Source organism: Atractosteus spatula, chromosome 3 (genome assembly GCF_055471065.1).
Source record: "Atractosteus spatula isolate fAtrSpa1 chromosome 3, fAtrSpa1.hap1, whole genome shotgun sequence".
NCBI lineage: Eukaryota > Metazoa > Chordata > Actinopteri > Semionotiformes > Lepisosteidae > Atractosteus > Atractosteus spatula.
This window is the reverse complement of record NC_142708.1, coordinates 6,969,903-6,990,598: the sequence shown is the minus strand read 5'-3', so window position 1 is coordinate 6,990,598 and position 20,696 is coordinate 6,969,903. Positions and strand designations below refer to the sequence as shown.

General features: G+C 47.3%; 1 protein-coding gene across 14 annotated transcripts in view; it reads right to left on the bottom strand.

Annotated features, from left to right (window-relative positions):
- ubap2a (ubiquitin associated protein 2a) overlaps window positions 1-19,942 on the bottom strand; it is a 46,416-nt gene extending 26,474 nt beyond the window's left edge. For 9 of the 14 annotated variants that reach the window (XM_088910420.1, XM_088910427.1, XM_088910426.1 and 6 more), the window contains exons 1-4: window positions 19,884-19,942; window positions 6,276-6,405; window positions 5,021-5,098; window positions 4,122-4,232 (exon numbers count right to left, since the gene is read on the bottom strand). In XM_088910420.1, coding sequence (XP_088766546.1) covers window positions 4,122-4,232; window positions 5,021-5,098; window positions 6,276-6,368 — 282 coding nt within the window. In that variant the 5' untranslated portion in view covers window positions 6,369-6,405; window positions 19,884-19,942. The other 5 variants (XM_088910428.1, XM_088910422.1, XM_088910421.1 and 2 more) reach the window with 5 other exon arrangements.
- Between the last annotated feature and the right edge of the window lie 754 nt (window positions 19,943-20,696).

Sequence of the window (20,696 nt, the reverse complement as noted above, 5' to 3'; positions counted from 1 at the left end):
CTGGCGGCCGGAGACAGAAGAGAGGGCCGTTAGGAGCGCGGGCACACCTGCACCCCAGCGGCTCATGACCACGGGTGCCTCAGGCAGAGACAGGACTCGGGGAGACTCCGAAACCCCCCCCCAAAAAGGGGGGAACATTCCCTCCCGCAGGAGCTAAAATGCCGTTATTGTAACATCTTCTCTGTGCCATTTTGCTATGATTTGTCCTCTCTTTCGAATCTACACAAGCGAAATGAATATTAAAGGGGTAAAGTATACAAAATCTAATTAAGTGTATTTTTCTCCAAAGTTTCTCTAACAGTTAAAAATTGCATGGGAAGAGTGGCTTCATTTTCTGCTCCATGTCCACACTCATCGCCCCGTCTACTGTAAAGATCACGAGAAGGACTCGTGGAAGAGAAAGGAGCACAATAAAACCACCCAGTGTGTTACACCGCCCCAAGCCAAGTGGGAAGGAAGCCGCTCCACGGTGAAGCGCCTGACTGGAGTTGTACACCCGGAGTCCTCGTACAGAGAGAAGTTTCACCCTACGGTCAAGACACGGCCAGTCTAAACCAGAACGAAGCCTGCAGGTGCCATACTACTCGAACCCATTTCTGCAGCAGGGCCCCTCAGTGCAGCCGTGCGGGTACGGTGCTTTGCTCGTGGGTGGGCCGACAGCAGCGGCTCGTGCCCTGATGACAGCCCAGCCCTTCTCTCCCTGACCCGACCCGAGCCACTGCACGACGCTGGGATCGGAGCGAGGAAGAGAAGCTCAAGCAATCATTTATCATTCAAACAGGTTGCTGTTGGCCACCTGACAAGAGATTTAACATCTTCCAACAATCTCTGCAACAGAGTGCATTGTGCACATTCCTCAATTCCTCTCCACGCAGGTACAAGAGCCACCGGCACTTCCAAAAACCTGTCAGTAATGTCTGCAGCATTCAATTCGCACATTTGTTTCAGTTTCTGCACAACACTGAAATCCTGTTCTCACTGGGGATTACAGGGCCATAGCTGCTTTTCATGATATTTATGTTATCTGACTTTTCACACGTCTGTCACCAGGTCCCAGCAAGTCAAATACATAAAAACGTCAATCATGTGCTGTGTATTTAAAAGCAGAAACACCTATCTACACACTCATGCTGTATAGACACAGTTGTAAGAAGGCAGAAAAGGAGTTATGCTGCTCAATGCAGAGATGAAAGAGAAATGACAGACACTCTCTGGGACACTGGGAATGTTTCGCCTGCTGCTCATACACACACACAGCTCAGCCCCAGGTGGCACTGACACACAGGCAGGAAATTTGGCCTTTGTCCTGCTTTATTACAGACCAGCTGCTTCATTAAAACATGAAGCTACCTCTTCAAAACAGTACTCCCCTCTGAAATCATAACAGTAACAGGGGAAAAAAATCAAGCTCAGCTGTTACTAGGATAGCTAGCTGTAAAATATGTGGTTTACGAAATTCACAGACTCTGCTTTGGCCCAGCTGGGGAGTGATAACAGCAAGGGTGTCTATGACTGGGCAACTGTCCAGGCCTCCAGGTGTAATGTGAGGCGGTTCAGAGTGACTGTACAGCTCGCACTCTCAGGGGCTTTGGTCAGTCAATGCATTTAACTTCTATAGCTTCTTTCTTGCTATATTAACTCATTTTATATCATTGTTTTTTTTATGTGTTCTTTCTTTCTGCTTGACTGTTTTGCTCACGGTTCATATCTTTATTTTAAACCAACTGCAATGGCACCTCTCTTCTCTGGAAACCTATCAGAAACCAGGCCACTGGCTTCTGACGGCCTCACCTGGGATTCTCCATACAGAGCACGGATAGCTAATCAAATCCATCGATCACACTGCTCTATCCAGACTGCTGTTCGGGGTGAGCTCCATCTGAAATCCCAGCAGCACAGTAACAACAGGGGCTGTTAATGAAAATAATGCTGGAAAGTAAACGCTTACAAAACTTATAGTAACTAATAAATCATGGATATGTGACTGAATTTGATGCACTGAATTCAAGTGATATTTACTAAGAAAAATAAATTGCTTATTTCTTATTGAGTATTTTGCCAGCAGTACAGCACTGTAACTGTCCATATATTTCACTGGTTTCCTGTCCAAATCCAAGGTGAACTACAGAGCTGTTTTCATTTGCCATTGGTGCCACCAGCATTGATTATATACTGCAGGTCCTATTGAAATGACAGGCTACGGTGCTTAAAGTAAAAGACAAAACCTAAATGAGCAACTGAAGTGCTACATTTCAGCTCATTTTAAAACTCATTAAAACTATTACTATTAGAGCTATTACTCTTTCATTACTATTCCTGCTATATTCTATATGTTCGTAATGACTGATATGTGACAAGAAACATGGAAGACAACTGTGAATCAGAAATCAATAGCCTCCTGTCTTTCAGAAATCACAAACCCGATTAGACGTAGTAGAGGTAAAGATGTACCATCAAAGGTCAAGGCAGATATAGGCAGCATACTGTATACCAACAGGTGTATTTGCTCCCAAAATGGCCTCACTCACACTGCTTACAAAACATAAGCTGTGAAAATATTGCAATAAGCAGCAGAGACTCATTGCAAGTGACATTAAAAGTTCCCTCATCTAGGGAACACAATTAAATGAAGGGACCCTTTTCACTTCTCCACGTCAATCTATCTTCCTACCGAGGGGAAATTATTTTATCGATCAGCGACAAACAGAAATGGAATTAACTTTCGAACATACAGATGTAGCGCAGCGAGGTCGTACTCCGAGAACAAAACCATATGTTGATTTCTTTATAAGAACTACTTGTAATAACACTGTAAAGACAGGCAGGGAGGAAACTTGGCGTTTGAGGTGCCTAGTAAACACCAGGAACCTCATTCATCTAAAAGACAGGGGGTAGGAATCAAAATAGCGAGAAACTAAAGCGAGTTCCTGGAGAACGGGAGAACTTTCAGCCCTGAAAGATGAAGTAGTGATACTCCACTGGCACCGATACTAATCTGTCCCTGTTGAAAACCAGCTTGCTTCTGTGAGTGTTGCTGGTAGACCATTCAGTGGCACTTGTTCTTCTGGTCCATAATATCCAAGCCGGTGCTCCAGTATGGAGACCGGAAACACTGTCCTTTTCAGTCAGAGACAGGTCCTTAAAGAGACTCGGGCATTCATAAAACTAATTTGCTGCATCGCTTGCAGAAAGCGCACTAGTGTTTACATTGGCGAGACGCAGATTGGTGCACGACAAGGCAGAGCGTTTTTTGGGAACATGTCAAATAACAACCGAAGAGCTCTCTAAGCTCTTCATTTCACCTCCCCCAGCCATGATTACACTGACCCCTGTCTGCAATCTTTCTCAGGGATAAGAAGAATCTAATACCAGAAAGTTAGCAAAATCATCCCATGGATCACACCTCCCCCCTGCTCTCAATGGTCAAATTCTTATTATATCTCTACATGACATATGCCTTTCATGTTTCTCCAGAAACACATCTTATAGATTTCCATCTTCTCTGCCCCCTTTTCATCTCCCATACCCATCCTTACATTTTCTTTGTCCTTCCTACCTCACAGCCTTAAATACATGCTCTTTCCTTCACTCCAGCATACACCTCAAGTCAAATCCAGCCAGAATGGTTTATGCCGAGTTTCCAGCGTGGAAGTATATTAACATGTCTTTATCCAAAAGAACAGTTTATGAGGAATCCAGTTATCTCTCGTAAAAAGATTTCTTATGAATCCTTCACACTGAATGGTGAAGCCTGTGGAACAGCTCCGGTTTCAGTATGTGGAGCATGCAGAGCCACAGGAACCAGCTGCTACACCCTGAGGGGCAGCAGCGTGCAGGGGGTGTGTGAGAGGGGATACGACCGCTGTCACTTAACAACAGCTGCGGGAATCTTCATTAACATCCGACCACACCCTCTCAGGGACAAAGTCGCGGGGGGGGGAGAGATCTACAAATGGTGGCTGGAGAGGCTGTTCCACCTTTTTTTTTTTACCATCTTTTCATTACATTAGCCTTTGCAGAAACCATGAGGATAATTAAAAGTGGGTGCTGTTCCCATGCGTGTCGGAGAAAGGCCCCAAGCTCTGGGCAGCGCTCTCGTGCGTCCCCGCGGTCTTGAGTACCGTGTCCGAGCTGCCCTCCAGCAGGATGTTGATGGCTCTGTTGACATCCTCGTTGCAGTCGTGGAGAGCCACGATGCACTCGTCCTGGTTCTTCCCGGTGACCTCCATCAGCTGCAGGGACGCAAACAAAACCCCGTCATCACGTCACCTCTCAGACAGACTACCTCTGGTCTGTGTGCTTATCCACGCACACACTTTACATACCGGCACTCGTCTCTTTCACCACTTCCTCAAGCAGGTGGGTTCTGCGATGAACACGCTGCATTGCGTGTATGTTGTCGTGCATGATGATCGGCTGTGACCATTATTATTTATTATTTACGGTTTTGCAATGTCCCATGCTCTTTGTGAAAATGTTGTCTATTGTACAGCGCATGTCCCAAGGGAATGGTGCCAATAAGAATCCGAATGTACATGTAGATATGGCAGATATACTCCTCTCTCTCTTTTCTTACTATAGCTTTCCAAGTATTTTGGCAACCAAGAAAAACATCACAAACTGATTCACGAGGCAACAGGTTTCCTTTACTTATTTCTATTTTTTTTTTATTTACAATCGCTGGTTTTTCCTCAACAGCCAGATCAGAACAGACCATTCTTGGTTGAATTTGCCTACAGGAATTATTAGAGGATCCTGAAAAGCTCATCCATTCTGCGCCTGACAAGGACACTGAACAAGAGAGCCTAGCTGAGAAGCTTTAGATTAGTCTTCCTCATCTCACCAAAGGAAAGCCTGCTGCTTCTGAGCCCACTGACGTTTTCCATAAAGAATAATCCCTTTACAGAATACAAACCACAATAATATTTGCACGGCATCAGTAAAGAATAAACCAAGAAAGGTGTTAAAATGTTTTCGAACCTATGCTGTGAAGTGTCAGAGTAGGTTTTGAGCAAATCACCTGTTTCACTTTGTCCTCGAAGTCTGCGTCGTTCTTGTCGTAGATCATCTGAGCAAGTCGGATCTGTTCAGCTGTGGCCTGGAGAGGAGAGAGCAGAGCAGAGCTTGTTCATTTCGCAAACTGCACTGCACTCCTGTGTTAACCTAACAACAACGGTGTCCAAAAAACACTTCTCACGTATCATCTTAACACCTGTAACACCTGTGTGTCTGTTTGGTTGCAGGACTCACCTGTACCTGTTTCTGGGGCTGTGTGTGTCTGTGTGACTCCAGGACTCACCTGTACCTGTTTCTGGGGCTGTGTGTGTCTGTGTGACTCCAGGACTCACCTGTACCTGTTTCTGGGGCTGTGTGTGTCTGTGTGACTCCAGGACTCGCCTGTACCTGTTTCTGGGGCTGTGTGTGTCTGTGTGACTCCAGGACTCGCCTGTACCTGTTTCTGGGGCTGTGTGTGTCTGTGTGACTCCAGGACTCGCCTGTACCTGTTTCTGGGGCTGTGTGTGTCTGTGTGGCTGCAGGACTCGCCTGTACCTGTTTCTGGGGCTGTGTGTGTCTGTGTGGCTGCAGGACTCGCCTGTACCTGTTTCTGGGGCTGTGTGTACCTGTGTGACTCCAGGACTCGCCTGTACCTGTTTCTGGGGCTGTGTGTGTCTGTGTGACTCCAGGACTCGCCTGTACCTGTTTCTGGGGCCGTGTGTGTCTGTGTGACTCCAGGACTCGCCTGTACCTGTTTCTGGGGCTGTGTGTGTCTGTGTGGCTGCAGGACTCGCCTGTACCTGTTTCTGGGGCCGTGTGTGTCTGTGTGACTCCAGGACTCACCTGTACCTGTTTCTGGGGCTGTGTGTGTCTGTGTGGCTGCAGGACTCACCTGTACCTGTTTCTGGGGCTGTGTGTGTCTGTGTGACTCCAGGACTCACCTGTACCTGTTTCTGGGGCTGTGTGTGCCTGTGTGGCTGCAGGACTCACCTGTACCTGTTTCTGGGGCTGTGTGTGCCTGTGTGGCTGCAGGACTCACCTGTACCTGTTTCTGGGGCTGTGTCTGTGTGGCTGCAGGACTCACCTGTACCTGTTTCTGGGGCTGTGTGTGTCTGTGTGACTCCAGGACTCACCTGTACCTGTTTCTGGGGCTGTGTGTGCCTGTGTGGCTGCAGGACTCACCTGTACCTGTTTCTGGGGCTGTGTGTGCCTGTGTGGCTGCAGGACTCACCTGTACCTGTTTCTGGGGCTGTGTGTGCCTGTGTGGCTGCAGGACTCACCTGTACCTGTTTCTGGGGCTGTGTCTGTGTGGCTGCAGGCAGCACCTTGTCCCGAGTGCCCCGGGTACGCTCGCTGCCTAGCGAAGTCATCATATACAGTATATACAAAACAATGTACAAAATAGAAAATCTGGAAAACAGAGAAAGAAAGAGATGGGGGAGAAATGGTCAATAAATGAGGAGAACATAACCAAACTAGCATTTTTTCCTGCTGTGTAACAGGATGCGAGTCATTTTGTCACACACGCCAAGTTGCATCAGTATTACAGACACAATGAACGTTTATACAAGAAGCAATTTAGAAAGTACCCTTCCTAAGAACAGCTGACTTATAGGAAAGAAAAGGGAGAATTTTAAAAAGACTCGATAGCAAATAAATTCTGTACAAGAAAGCCTGTGGTAACAGCGACGACTGTTACATATAGTGACTGCACAAAAAGATTTTAAGAGCCACTGCAGCAACATTGGTGGCAGCATCTGGTAATCTTTGTGTATGAAAAGCCTTGAGATCCAGGCCAGGGCTGCCTCAACTTAGTAGTATGGCACGGTTGTTAGACTTGTGTTGAATGTGTGTTTCACAGTGATCATGCAGACTGTACTGAGAAATAAATAGAAGAAATTGTTTTAAGTACAGGTGGTTAAAACTTCTTCCCTCCGTTAAGTTGCATGATTAAAATCTTATCCTCACACTATGAAACCTCTTTTTGGTCATACACTGGGAGACTCAGTCACTATTTAACAAATATATTAAATACTCTCCTGACAGTATGAAGGACTTAGAAGTGAACAGACTAACTTCATAATAAAAAGTCGTGAAGCCGTGTTTAAAAATGTCATCGTAAGCAGGGGTGCTGTGTACTGTATAACCACAGGCTCTGGTAACACCTGTCTCCTTCCTCCAATCATCTTAAGTAAACAGCTCTGACAGTCCTTCTCGATAACAAGCAGCCCGCTGTCCAGAGACATGCTTTCGCAAGAGCCTCACTGTGATAAAAAAACTATAATAATATTCCACATTTTCCAAGTTGTTTTTGTTGGCACGTTCACATTGCGACTCGGGCGCGAGGATTAAACCGAGCTCACATCCCATGACGAATGGGTTTGTCAGACCTACACCAACTCGTAGCCTGCGACAGCTGAAACTTTCAAGGAGGGGCTCATCAGCTGTCTGGCCCTACCAGGACTGTTACTGACCAGCCCCAGGGTCACCACGTGAAAAACGTGCCACGATGAGCACGAAAATCACAACCACATACTGGCTAGCTGTGTGCAATCACTGACCATGCGGCTGCTTCACGAAGCAGGTCTAACCAATTCAAGATCAGGATCCGATAACTGACTTCAGGATTACTCCTCTTGAGTAAAGCATACTCTGGTGTAAGTTTTCCAGCTAAGGCGATTCAGATTTAAACAATCTCACTGTGCATTCATGCTCCACTTCAGTTGGAGCTGCGGGTCAACAAAACCACAGTGAAAGAACGTGCATGTTCATCCAGTGACCATGAATTACGGCTCTTTAGGGAAAACCATGAGGATGAAATCTGTTATAATAGTGTAGCCGTCACAAAAGCCAGAAACGATGTCTGAAAGAATCTAAAGAATTGAAGATCAATTGAATATGCAAGTTAATTATGAAATCCAATAAAATATCTCAAGACAAAATGATAAAAATTGCACAAGCACACATTGCACAAGCACGGGCATTATTGAATTTACATCGTTATGGCACTGAAGTGGAGCTCTCCTTCAAGCTATTGCATAGTTGTACAATATGGCTTTGCAGCAGTAATCTAAGCATTTACAGTAGCCACTGGTACTGTCCAATGCAGCGTAGTGCAATCCTCTGAATGAAACATTTCCTAATTTTAGCCAACAAGACTGCAAGAGGAGGAATCATCATCATCACCTCAATAAAGAATGTATTCCTCTAGTGTACCGCGCAAACCCTGTGACAGTGATGTCACATGCCCTGTCTGGCTGAGTCATGTACGCGTTGCTGACGTGACACCATACGCCACAGATCATTTGATAAGACAGGAAACAATGTGATGATGATAGCTGTACATTATACACTCCTAAGTCTTCATAACACCTATTGCAGACTCACACATAAAGACTACTTTTGATGGAAATGACTGTTTTTGCCAACCCCATTTCCCCTCTTCGCGTGACTTACTGTTCAAGCCGCCAACACAGTAAGAAACTGCACCAGTCACTAGCACTAGGAAACCCTATGAACAGAGTTTCAGTTTCTTTTAATGTTGAGCTATGATGAGCAGTATTAACGTACAGGCTTGAGAGATCCTGAATGTAAAGTATACCCTGTCTGCTGAAATTGCATCTTTCAAATAAAAATCATCAGTGAATTGTAAAGGATTTTGGGGATCCCTAAACTTCCAATCTCTTCACAAAGCTTTAATGTCAACTGGATTGCTAAAGAAAAGTGAAGAGTTTTTGCAGAGACTGACTGTTCTGGGAGCTGAGTTCTTAACCACAAAGTCAGGCTAAGTTTGTCTTATCCTGCCTCGGAGCAGGTGAAGAACAGAGAACATGTTGCTATAGTTACTAAACTAAAGACACAATTCAATCTTGCTTTGTGAAACAGAAAATCCAGACTTTTGTCAGCATGTTTACTAAAAGTTATCTTATTAAATGAGTAATCTCGCTTTGTGAAACAGCCCTAATGTCACAGCTATTTTTCACCTCTGTAAATCACCACCACATTGGGAAAGACCCAAACAAGTAAGAGCTAAAAAAACAAATCACAGATAAAAAGTTACTGACAGTAACAGAACTCTACGTACAAGCCACCAGAACACTCTACAGATAACTCAACTGGAGGTTGCTTTCATAGAATAAAGCTCGTTTTAGGTCATCTTCACTGTATTCTCTATATGGAACTACCGGTACATCAGCAGTAACAGTCATAAAAGTTTCCCCTAGTAGAAGAATACGTGCCCCTTACCACAGAACATTACAAAATCACCTGGCAGCAGCGCAAGCAAAGTCTGGTGTCAAAATGCAACTTCTGCAGTGGCTCCGCTGTATAGTGCCCTGCAGTCCAGTCCAGCACAGCAATCACACCACCGCAGGCTGGGACTGAGACCCCTGTCATCTTAAGGCACTTTCACCGAAGTCTCACACTGCCTATGCTGTGCAACAGTTTGGGTCTACTCCACTCACTGCTCAACCCCATAGCACGCTGATCTTGACAGCGCTCCATTAACCAGCAGACCCCTGCTCTACCACAGGGCTACACTGTGCCATCAGGTTTCCTCATCTGTCCTTAAAATCTGCTATATTTCAATCACCAACCCCCCCACCATTCCCCTCTTCCTCTCTGCAATATTTACAGCAGGATGTCCTCATCTGTTTTTAATGACCCACTTCCCCCCGATATGTTTTTCCAATTGTACACGAAGGACCATCGAGATCGTATTATCCTGACTGGGATCCCTCTCAATGTTTTCAAACGGATACTACTCTGCTCCCGGGAGCTCAGAGCCTGTGCTCTGCTGTGCAGGGTGTACGCAGGGGGGGTGGGGGAGGTCACCAAGAAGAGCACCCTTCACCCTCACAGGAGGCAGGAGGGAAATTTATAGCTCTCAGCACACAAGGAACACTGTGAGTGCAGCAAACTCCCCCCTCCTCTCACAGCCCCACTACAAGACTGCCCTCGCATAGAGCCAAGAGGAAAGCAGAGCAGGTGCAATCCACAGAACTACTGGGCCTCACCAACCGAGCGCTGGGGTTCGGCATCTCACAGGAAGACTGAAAAAACAGCACACACTTCCATCAAGGTACAATCTAAAAATGGCTAACGTCAATACAGTTTCGGAAAGATGGAAAGAAAGTTGGCCTGTTTTTTTTTTTCTCCAGAAGATGTTTTACAATGAATGTGCATTTTAGCCGGGAACACACAAGAAATTAAATGGGGAGAGTGGCAGGACTGTAGCAACAGTGTGTGTCTGCAGAACCAGTGCACAAATGATGAAGCATACGCCAACTCATCAAAACCTCAAAGAGCGATATCTAACAGTTTCATTTCATTGCTTGACTTACAAAGCATTCATCTGCTTTCTATGAAGCAGCGGAGCAGGCTTGCAGGCCCGGAAGCAAAACACCGGTTTTAAAAATTAAAACTGACCAGCTTGACAGCTTGAGACTTCTACATTTACAAGTCTACATTTCTACATTTCTTGAACGTAGCCAGGGTATGGGCTTCAACAACAAAGCTGGATAGCTTGTTCCACACTCCCACATCACCTTCCATCTTAGTCTAGGAAATTTAATATTGACAAGACGAGTGGACGTTATCACCGTGTTTGGGATTTCCACTGTGAGTGTCACTGGTGTGTAACTTTCTTTTTTCGTACTACTTACCTCATGACAATAGAAGCAAACTGGAGCCCACAGACAAACACTTTTTGTAACATCCAGGTATTATCCCACCACAGCCCCTCTTGTGAAGCTGCTGGTTCCCTCCGTGCCTTATATCTTATAAGTCATGACAATGCCCTCAGCCATCACCATGAAGCCCACGAGGCAGGAAGCCTAGTGCAGATCTTCACACCCTCCAAAGGAGCAGAGAAGCTGTCCCCCCATTAAGGTCTGGCAGCACGTTACCGAGTGGTGATCAGACTGTTGCCTGCTGCAGACACAAGTCTCAGACTGCAATCTCTGGAGGTCACGGAAATATCCTTTGGGTTGATCTCTTATTTATTTGGAATCTGGGAGTGCTGTCCCATAGTGCCCACACGTATATGCACATGGACACGTAAAACAGCTATAAATGCTAAGAGAGTGACAAGTCCATTTCCACTCCTACAGTGTTCCGCCTCCTAGCCTATTCTGGGAAATTCAGGAATTACAAGACAGGTGATCACCGTGTTGAACATCTCCATTATATCTTTCTAAAGCACCGGAGATTCATTTGGTTTCAAAGCTTGCTGTGTTTTCCAAGTGCCACTGTGTTGTTAGCACCCTGTTTCATGTGAATCTGGACAGTGGAAGCAGACAGGAGACTGGCACTTTTTCTGAGCCTAGGTTATCTCCCCACCCCCTCCCCCTCCTACAAAGATCTGAAACAGCTTCACACAGAGGATTTCAATGAGGCACTTGAACAGGCAAACAGCGTTCTGAAGCGGAGACTCCAGACGCGAACCCTAGAGCACAATGCAAGGAAAAGGAACTAGCACTTTAATCTCTCACGCTGCCACACTCTGCTTCCTTTCTCCCCACTCCGGGCTGTGGAACGCAGCAGCGATTATTCTGGGCTGCACCCTATCTGCTCCAGATACGGCTCCCCCCGGCCTCAACACATTGCGCAACACAGGCTCACACAGCAGGCACGCCGCACACGCACAGAGCCCGTCAGTGTAAGTCTATAACCCACTATCTGCTGTCTTAATATAGGTCGCTGATGAGAACTCCACCGTATCCCCTTACACTGCACTACACCCCCCACGTGTCAGAGACCTGCTCCTGCTCCTATAGATGTATACAGTGTACACACCTCTAAGCCAGGAGGAAGACTCGTTTGGATCCCCTGCGGTCCCCGATGCAATCAGCTGCACAGAGTGCACCAGCGTACACTGCGATTCCACCTGTCATTTCTATCCATTTCCGCTGCTCCGCTGGAAGCGCGCTGTGAGATCAATGAGATCGAGAGGGACGCTGTAGCAGAACAGCAGCCTGTCTGGGCTGCTCGCGGCTGCACAGAGGCAAAGGCCGATATCGAGAGCCAAGCCAAGAGGTGGCACAGTGCCCCATTATAAAGGACGTACAGGCAAGCCATGCCACACGTATCGGTGACACATCCCATAACAGAGGCATGTGTCGAGTGTGGCTGTGAAGCTTCGGGCGCTGGTGGTGCCACACCTGTTCTTCATGAGCGGGCACTACAGTCATCGCCCCTCCCCTGTGAGGGCAGGGAGGGGGTCTGCTGGCAGCCACATCGAACACGTCTCAGTTCAAGACACCGCTCCTGTCCCTAGGCTTACTTCAGACAGCAGAGCCTGTCGGATTTATCCTTCCTTCGGGTTACTGCAGCTACAATGAAAAGACCACTTCCAGTCCTGAGGCACATCCACAACCCCGAGACGGAAATCAACCGATCTCCATCTCTGGGCCATTAGCAAAAAGACTGATAACACATGACAGCCAAGACGAAACTAAAAATGAAAAACAAGCCTCATGAGATGAAAATGACAAAATCTCCAGCTAAACCAAGTACTTTTTAAAAGTAAAAGCAGACCCCTGTGATCACGATGAGGATTAAATCTATATCCAGTGACCACAACCTCTCTTCAGTAACTCTGTCTTGCAAAGTGATTATGTGAAACTTTAGAAACAGCACCAAGTTTTGCTTTAGGCCAGAGCACACTGGCTGAACACTTCCCTGCCCCCCATGATTTTAGTTTCTGAATTTTTTCACAGCTTATGCATGCTTTATGGGGCTCAAATTAAAGATTTTTTAAAGAATTTTAAAAAAATGTATCAAGTCCCTTCAAAATCTTCTGTTCCGTGCCCATGTGGTGTATGATGTTGACTACAACCACATACTCCTACTCCAGCTTGTTAAACTAGCACAGCAAGTACGTGACAGTCCTCCCTGTGCTGCTATCAGTGGAGTCAACAGAGAACACTCACCACAGCCACTCGGCCCAGCCAGCAGGGGGAGCCAGAGGGTCCTCCTGCCCCAGGGGAGTGCGTAACAACATTCGCAACCAGCACACTGTCCACTCACATTCACAATTACACCAGCATGGACATGATTTACAACTGCTTCAATTCCAACTGGGGACGGGGATATCTTAAACATACTACACTTTTAATGCCCCTGAAGATTTCTAAATTACATATGATGACAGTTTTTCAATTGATGAGCTTTTGAAATTCATTCCTTTCAAAGTAACTTAATTCAACTGTTAAAAATAACGCCGAATGTAGCACCCCACTCTGTACACATGTAGACCACTACAGTGCATGTTATCCAATAAAACTACTGTTTAGAAACATCCACATCAGTTTAGCAGATTGCATGGTTAATAATACTCCCCTTCAATCACAAAAATTTAGAAGCCACATGGGAAGTAAAAAGCTCTTTCTTCTTCCGTCTAAAGGAACTGTACTGTCTAGGAATCTCCCCTGGACATACTCCACAACATGAAGATGACTATGAAAAACACAGATCAGAAGGACTGCTTGAACACCGGCAGTAACACACATGGTGCTGTGAACTGCCTGAATTTCTTCAGGGAAAAAAAACACTGTTAGAAGATCCTGCCCCTGCCATCTGCACAGATATGAAAACACACTATAGCAGAGGAAAACAAAATCACACTGGTTTTCAAATTAAACACAATATTGACTCAGCAGTGCTCATTATAGGAGGCTTAAACACACATTAGGATTAATATTCCAAATCCCTTGTCAAAGCAGAGCTTATCTGTGACTGTGCTGTCATATGCCAGCCCCCTATAATTTGCACAAGAGTAACCCCCCAGCGGTGTACGGATCTGGTGCAGGCCAGAGCCGAAGAGAAGCTGTCAGCACTGGTCACGTCACCTTGCCACTGCTTGAGATCACCTCTCAAGGGACCCACGTTTAGAGAGCCACTGTCAGCTGCACTCCAGAACAACACATTTAACCTCACGCACAACACGAATAGAAAAAAACAGACACCAAGATACAGGCCCTAATATTACATTGCTTATTCAGCAGGGGATAGATGAGGTAGATTTATATATCTAAGCTAGGAGTTTGAGCGACCGACACTATGAAACACTTTGCCCACCCATCTTCAATGTTTTGGAGTATTGCACCATTACATTCAAGATGCTATGCTTTTCCCTCTCAAAAGTGTATGTAGAGTCTTTCACAGTGCCCAGGTAAGCTAAAGTCTGGGGTGCAGCCATCCTGAAGTACACAAGGCAAGAGTTTTCCAAAGCAGTATTAAACTCAAGCTTCGTTACCTGAATCGTGTTCGTTTTCTCTCAGGCACATAACCACCACGCCTCTAATACACATTTTCAGCTTCATCATCAAGTCCTGCTCTAAATTTGTCATGTACCAAGAAAACCATTATAAAGCAATCAATACATTTCTCATTTTAGTAACAGTTTTCAACTTATGATCTAGTGTTTCTCATGTTGGCATCGCCAGGGTTATGGTCTCTGAAGTGTTTTCTGCTGTACCTTCCAGTTTATCTTACACCTGGTTCAGAAAGCCTCTTGGAGATGGATGCTTTCTTCAGAGCCTGGTTCTTCACTAGGAATGGCCAACCGAGGTCCTAGTCAGCACCCATCCAACAGTTCTTATATGTCACTCTTGCTTGTTTTAATCGGAAATATTACTGGAAACTTGGAACGCGTCTGCCAATCACTGTGGCAATACAACCGATTCAATTAATCACTGGAATGGCCATCAGTGTCCTTAAGAGCTCCAGGGTGTCGGTTTTCATTTCAAATGGTTGATAAGCTACCTACCTGTACAACACACCAAGCCTGGCGAACACTAAAAAAAACCTGTCAGGTGAGGATTTAAGCGTCACCCATAAAACCTGCTGGACTGGGTGGGCCCCCACTGGTCCATGTTTGAACCAGCATGCGAGTCCTTTTCCATTAGCCTGTTTTGTGGACTCCTGCAAGCACAACACATACCAGCCCTGACGCCCACAGGGAGCAAAATGAACAGGGACAGGCAAACCGGAGGACATGAGTGGACACTACAAGGAAGTGCATTTAAAACTCCAAACAGGAAGCCCTTTTTTAGCCAAAGGATTGTGGGAGTGTGGAACAAGCTACCCTGCCATGAGTTTGAACCCCGAGCCCTGTCTTCTTTCAAGACACAGCTGGTTGTGATCCTTGGATTAATTAACTACCATCTGCCAGAACACAGGAGACAGATGTGCCGGATGGCCTTCTCGCATTTGTAACTACTATCATGATCCTCCCAGCACAGGGCAATTTGTGAAACTCCAACATCAGGACACAGAGCAGCCTAACCAGTTTCTTGTCTGCTTTTAGGCTAACTCCCCCTCTCACTTTCACCAGCTTTCACTAGCTCGAAAGAACTGTACGAGCCAGAAAGAGACAGAGAGAACGAGATAAATACCGTTCAAGGGCACACTGAGAGCAGCTGAAGCAAAGGATGTAAGGGATGGGGAGAAGAGAGATGGACGACAACTCCACCCCATGCTTACTGCCATTTTCTTGAAAGACCGTGATCACAGACAGCCCAGACACACCTCCCCACCTCCCCAAGATCACTGGCACTTCAGGCATGGCAGCGGCCAGGGAGGGCGAAGGCGAGACAAAAGACAAGAAACAGGAGAAATGAAAAACAAGCAGAGAGCCAGAGAGAGCCTTCAGGCTGTGTGCTACTCTCACCACTCTCCCCGGACTGAAGGCCACAAGAAGTGAAGAACCCAAGCTCTTTCGAGAAAACACTTGCTTGTTTTCAATCTCTCAAGGCTGTCACTGTGCAAACACCCTTGGCACCCCCTTCAAGGCAGAGTTAAACAAAGCGGAGATGAGCGCACATCCAGGCAGACAGAGAGAGAGGCAGAGGGAGGACAAGAGAAATGACGGAGTGTCGTGTAAAGAAGCAGAGAGGGAAACATACACAGCAGGTGACAGATGAGGTGGGAAGCAGGCGTCTCAGGAAGGGGTGGTGAAGGGCTGGAAAAGACGACCACCCACAGAATAGCAGCCTTTGAACTGCAAAAAGTCAAAAGTAGGAACATACACGCTGCACGCCAGCAGGTCTAACAGCAGCAGGCTGCTGATCTTAATTGGCGTGACCTCTGGGGTCTGCACAATGTATGTGCCCTACCTAATGCTCAGGTGGCTTCTCTACTCATTGCCCCCGAGAGATCCCGAGCGTGGCACAGTGCCAGTCACATGTTCTGTCACTCTTCTGACGCACCACTCGCTCGCCTGTGTGAAACAGTGTAGCTCAGTGGTTCCCAACCCTGGTCCTGGAGGAACACTGGTTTACATTCCAGGTGAGCTCCAAATCTCCCATGCCAACTGATGACTAAACTGTACTGCTTGCTTGTTTGTTCAGACTTTAATTGCACGTACTTTCTTCAGTCAGTCCTGAGTGTAAAAAAAAAAAATACCCTACATCAAGGGTATCACTTCCTACAAAAAGGAACTGGTCCAGTTGGTTACTTTTTCAGATGCCTGGGACACCCCATTTATGTGTCCAGTTCTGGGTGACACGCAAAGCTTTAATAAAGAACACGTGCAGGGGCCTGAGCAGGCACATAGCAGGTCTGGCAGCGAGGAGCAGACGCAGGCAGGACAGTTCTCTCTAGGCACGTGAAGACAGCATGCACCATCAACAACTTCTACGAGTAAAACTGCAACTTTCCATCTTCACTACACCGCCCATAACTTCCCTGCCTTCTGCCTGCCACCCTCTCGTCTCGGGGTTCTGCCTTCGTGTTGCTTTCCGATACTTCCGTCATGTTATCACCTGCAGGTGATATGGATATACTGTAGATTACCTTGACCACAGCATCCTCAAGAAAGCACGAGAGCTGCTTAAAAAGGATCAGCGCGTCGCCATCTGCGATCCACGAGCCCCCTCCACCCACACCTGTACTGATGATTTACCACCTGACCTCGCAAGGCAGAAGCAGAGGTTTTAGATCCTCCTTCTAATAACGCCCCCTGCTCACAACTGTCCAATTATAAACGTCACGGGAGGAGAACTGAAACCGAGATCACGGTGCTCTGCTTGGGCTCTGGTCGGGAGCCCGCGTTAAAGACCAGAAAATAAAATCTGTGGCAGCGGGAATGATCATGCACTGCATATTCAGTTTCAGGCTGCTGATGCTGATTCACCAGCACTGGCTTGGCACCTGGATCTTCAATCAATATCAGCAATCAAAACTAACTAGAATAACCCTTCAGGAAAAACACATAGCTCTGCATGGAGTATTCACACCATCCTCTCTGCACAAACAATAATACCGGCAAAAGATACCGGTATTAGATTCACACATATAAACAGAGCCTTGGCTTCTTCAGCTACACAAACAATTTTGCTTTGTGATCCAGCGGTGCAGGTTTAAAGCTGCTTGCTTTCACCAGAAAAATGAAATCTGCTTTTCCTTACAGTTCTTTGCAAAGTTAATGACATTCATGTAGCTAACACAGACCAAAGACACGCACAGCTAACACAGTCTCCAGGCTATAGCCAGGGAGCAAACTGTAAGATGTAGAGTGCCACAAGCAATTACTCCTTAACGAATCTGATCAATGCAGCAGTTCACACGGATGTTGTTGCCTCCCTGTGCCACTTACAGTAAATTCACCCGCTCTGCCACCTCGTATGGTGGGGTCTCTCTAATCATGCTCTCCTCCCTGCCCAAGGGAACTGGGTTCAAATGCACCCACAAACACTCCTAATCCAACACGCTTTAAGACTGGATTCCTCCCAGTGCATTCTCCCAGTCACAGCCTCACCAGCTACCAGTCATTCAACTCAAACTCACTTGTGCTGAAAAATCTTCAAGCACTTAAAAAACTGGCACAAGTTTTGAGAGGATCATAAACAGGTGTGTTAGACCAGGCTGAGCGGCTGGTAACTGATAGAGGTGTGATCGGCAGACTCATCTTGATGAGCAGGGATGAATGCAACGTCACAACTGCATTTGAACACAGCTCTGCTGTCCGACAGCACAGCCTGGACCCTCCAACAGGCAACACTGTATACAGCAGTAAGGCCACCTACACCACCCCACCAGGAAGCTGGATATCTCACAGGATCTTCATGTAATGTCATGCCTTAACTGTTACACTTCTGTAAAACATCCTTTATGGCAGTTTCTGGTTCACTGTTTGCAACCATTGACCTACTATCCTGGAAAAAAGCAGCATGCTCAATGGTCTGAGAAACACCGAGGGGGGAGGGGGGCAGTGTTGTTCCAGACCTGTTTTACATCATCGTGCTGTCCATTGATTGCCTCCCAGGCTTTTTGCACAGTCCTTTCCGGATTTTCCCGGCATTCCCCCTGAAAGGGAATGAGCTGTTCCAGACCAACGCAGCCCTTGCCCAGCAATACAGCAGGGTTCAACAACGCTAGAGCTGCTTTTTAAAAAACAAATAAATAAAAGACTTCCCCAGGGGTGAATTTTTCAAAGGAAATCTGAGAAAACTGGGCAGCGGCATGTTGCCAGACTCCACTTTCCCACTTGAGCTCGTGGGGGACGAGCCATCAGCACTCCGAACCTCAACGCGCAAAGGAGACACCATGAGCAGCCACAACAGGAGACTCGACAGAGGGCCACGTTTACAGGACGGACAGGACAATATTAAACAGCCCAGACGACAGGAAACTGAATTACACAACGAGGTGCGATTACCTCCATCAAACCACATTTCTCAGAGCAGGAGGCACTTTACCCAAAGGGCTGTGGGAGGGTGGAACAAGCTACTCAGCCACGTTGCTGAACTCGAGAGGTGAGATTCATCTAGCCATTACCAACTACCGAACTGACTTGATGGGCCCATGCTTTGTAATCTCCCCGATGTATAAAAAACAAAAGTTTCCTCGCCTCCCCGTGTCGAAGCCCTGGTTTGGTTTTGGTTGGGTTAGTTCTGAGGTTTTATCGCCTTCACTTCGTTATTCATCGTTACCTTTTCCGCCGAATACTTCCAAGTTCAGGACACTCGTTCGCCTCTCAGCACACACAAAAAAACGGCCTCGGAGACCCGGCAGCCGGTATATAGCCCGCCACACACCCGCTCCACGGCCGGGCTTACCCACGCAGCGAGAGCCGAGAGCCCGTCGCGTCAGAAGTTACAAGTTAACCGCTAAACGGAATCGGAAACAAAACTTGCTGCAGCGCTCGCAGCTGAGCCCCCGAGAAGTTGACTCCCCTCTGCCCCGTCCCTAGCAGGAGCGCAACTTGCCAGCACCGCGGCCACGGACTGGACTGCAACGTCCGCCGAGGCCAGATGGACCGAACCGAACCGAACCGGGGCACCGAACCGGCTCCGAGGAGCAAGAAAACGAGCAATCTGGCGGACCTCAAGACACCTGGAAGCGATCACGTTTAAAACACACGAGAAGAAACAACGACACCGGCGGAGAAGAACCCCACCAGGCACCATGTCCAGCATGTCCAGCGCGCCCACGCTTCGCTCTCGCAGCGGGTATCGATCGCGACAAACCGGTCTCACGGCTCCGGCGGCGGGGCAGCACGACGAGCGCCTTTGTTTTGCTGCTGGTGTCGCCTCGCTGGCCCGGCGCTCGGGTCCGGCGTCCCTCTCACACCCGCAATGATACACGTCCGCATTTCAAATACTGAGGGCTACGCAGGGGGGAGGGGGGGGGGGCAGCGTATGGTATTAAGATATTTTTTTAAAGAAAATGGCCCCACACACTCACACACATATATATAGATACTCCAACCCCGACACAGCCACAAGCAAGCCCGCAGCAAAATTACAAAGGAATAAGCCACAGCACCTTACTACCCGGTGCGATATCCTGTGTATTTCAGTCAATTCTACACCATTAAATAAAGATTGTCGGCTGGAAGTGATATTTCAGCCGAGTTTTTGTGCGGCTCCCGGAGGGCTGGTTACCTGCTAACGTGCTTCACTCGGCCAGCAGACACCGTCACGTGACCCCCGCACTGCCGCCGACTGCGAGGCGCTCTCTCGCGCCCGCGTGCGCGCCCCCGAGAGGCGGGGGGTGGGGGTGGGGGGCAGTCGGCGGGAGCGCGCAAGGTGGCTGCCGTGCGCGTTGCCTCGCTCGTAAGGTCGCGCTCTCGTTCTCAAAGAAAGTGCTTGGTCGCCCTCTTGCAAGGGCTAAAACACGACTGTATGCGCCTTTGTGAGCAGTATCATGTGAAACATATCTGGGCTAACGTGTTCAGTGTTCTGTGTGGGGTAATTTGTTGGGCGTGAGTGAAGTTTTATTTGATCTCCGACCCAGGGAAAAGTGTGAGGAGAGAATGCAGACTCGCACTGTGTCTTCTTGCTAAGTCTGCTAGTTTTTTTTTTTAATCAATAAAGTTTGATAATCGGCCCTTGAAAGCTCTTTTCTCCTTCAGGTGAATGCCTAAAACCCTAAACCGAACCCAGGATTTTACAATACTGGGATCTTTTTCTCGCGTACTGCAAAAGGCGGCCACCCGACCGCATGACTTTACAATGCTTCAGAGGTTTCTTTCCGATACAGCGCCCTAACAAGTCTCGGCAAAAAAAAACAACACCCGAATAGTCCCCTAAATACTGTATTAAGATTTATTTTTTTCGTCGTCACATTTTTAGTAGTAGACCCTTCTCTTGTTTCTGCGTGTCTAACACCAAATGTGAAGACCTCGGTGCAGGTTCACCAAAGCCCTAGAGGACGAAGCGAGACAGGCGTGAAAACAGCGGGCCTGTCGCTGGGGG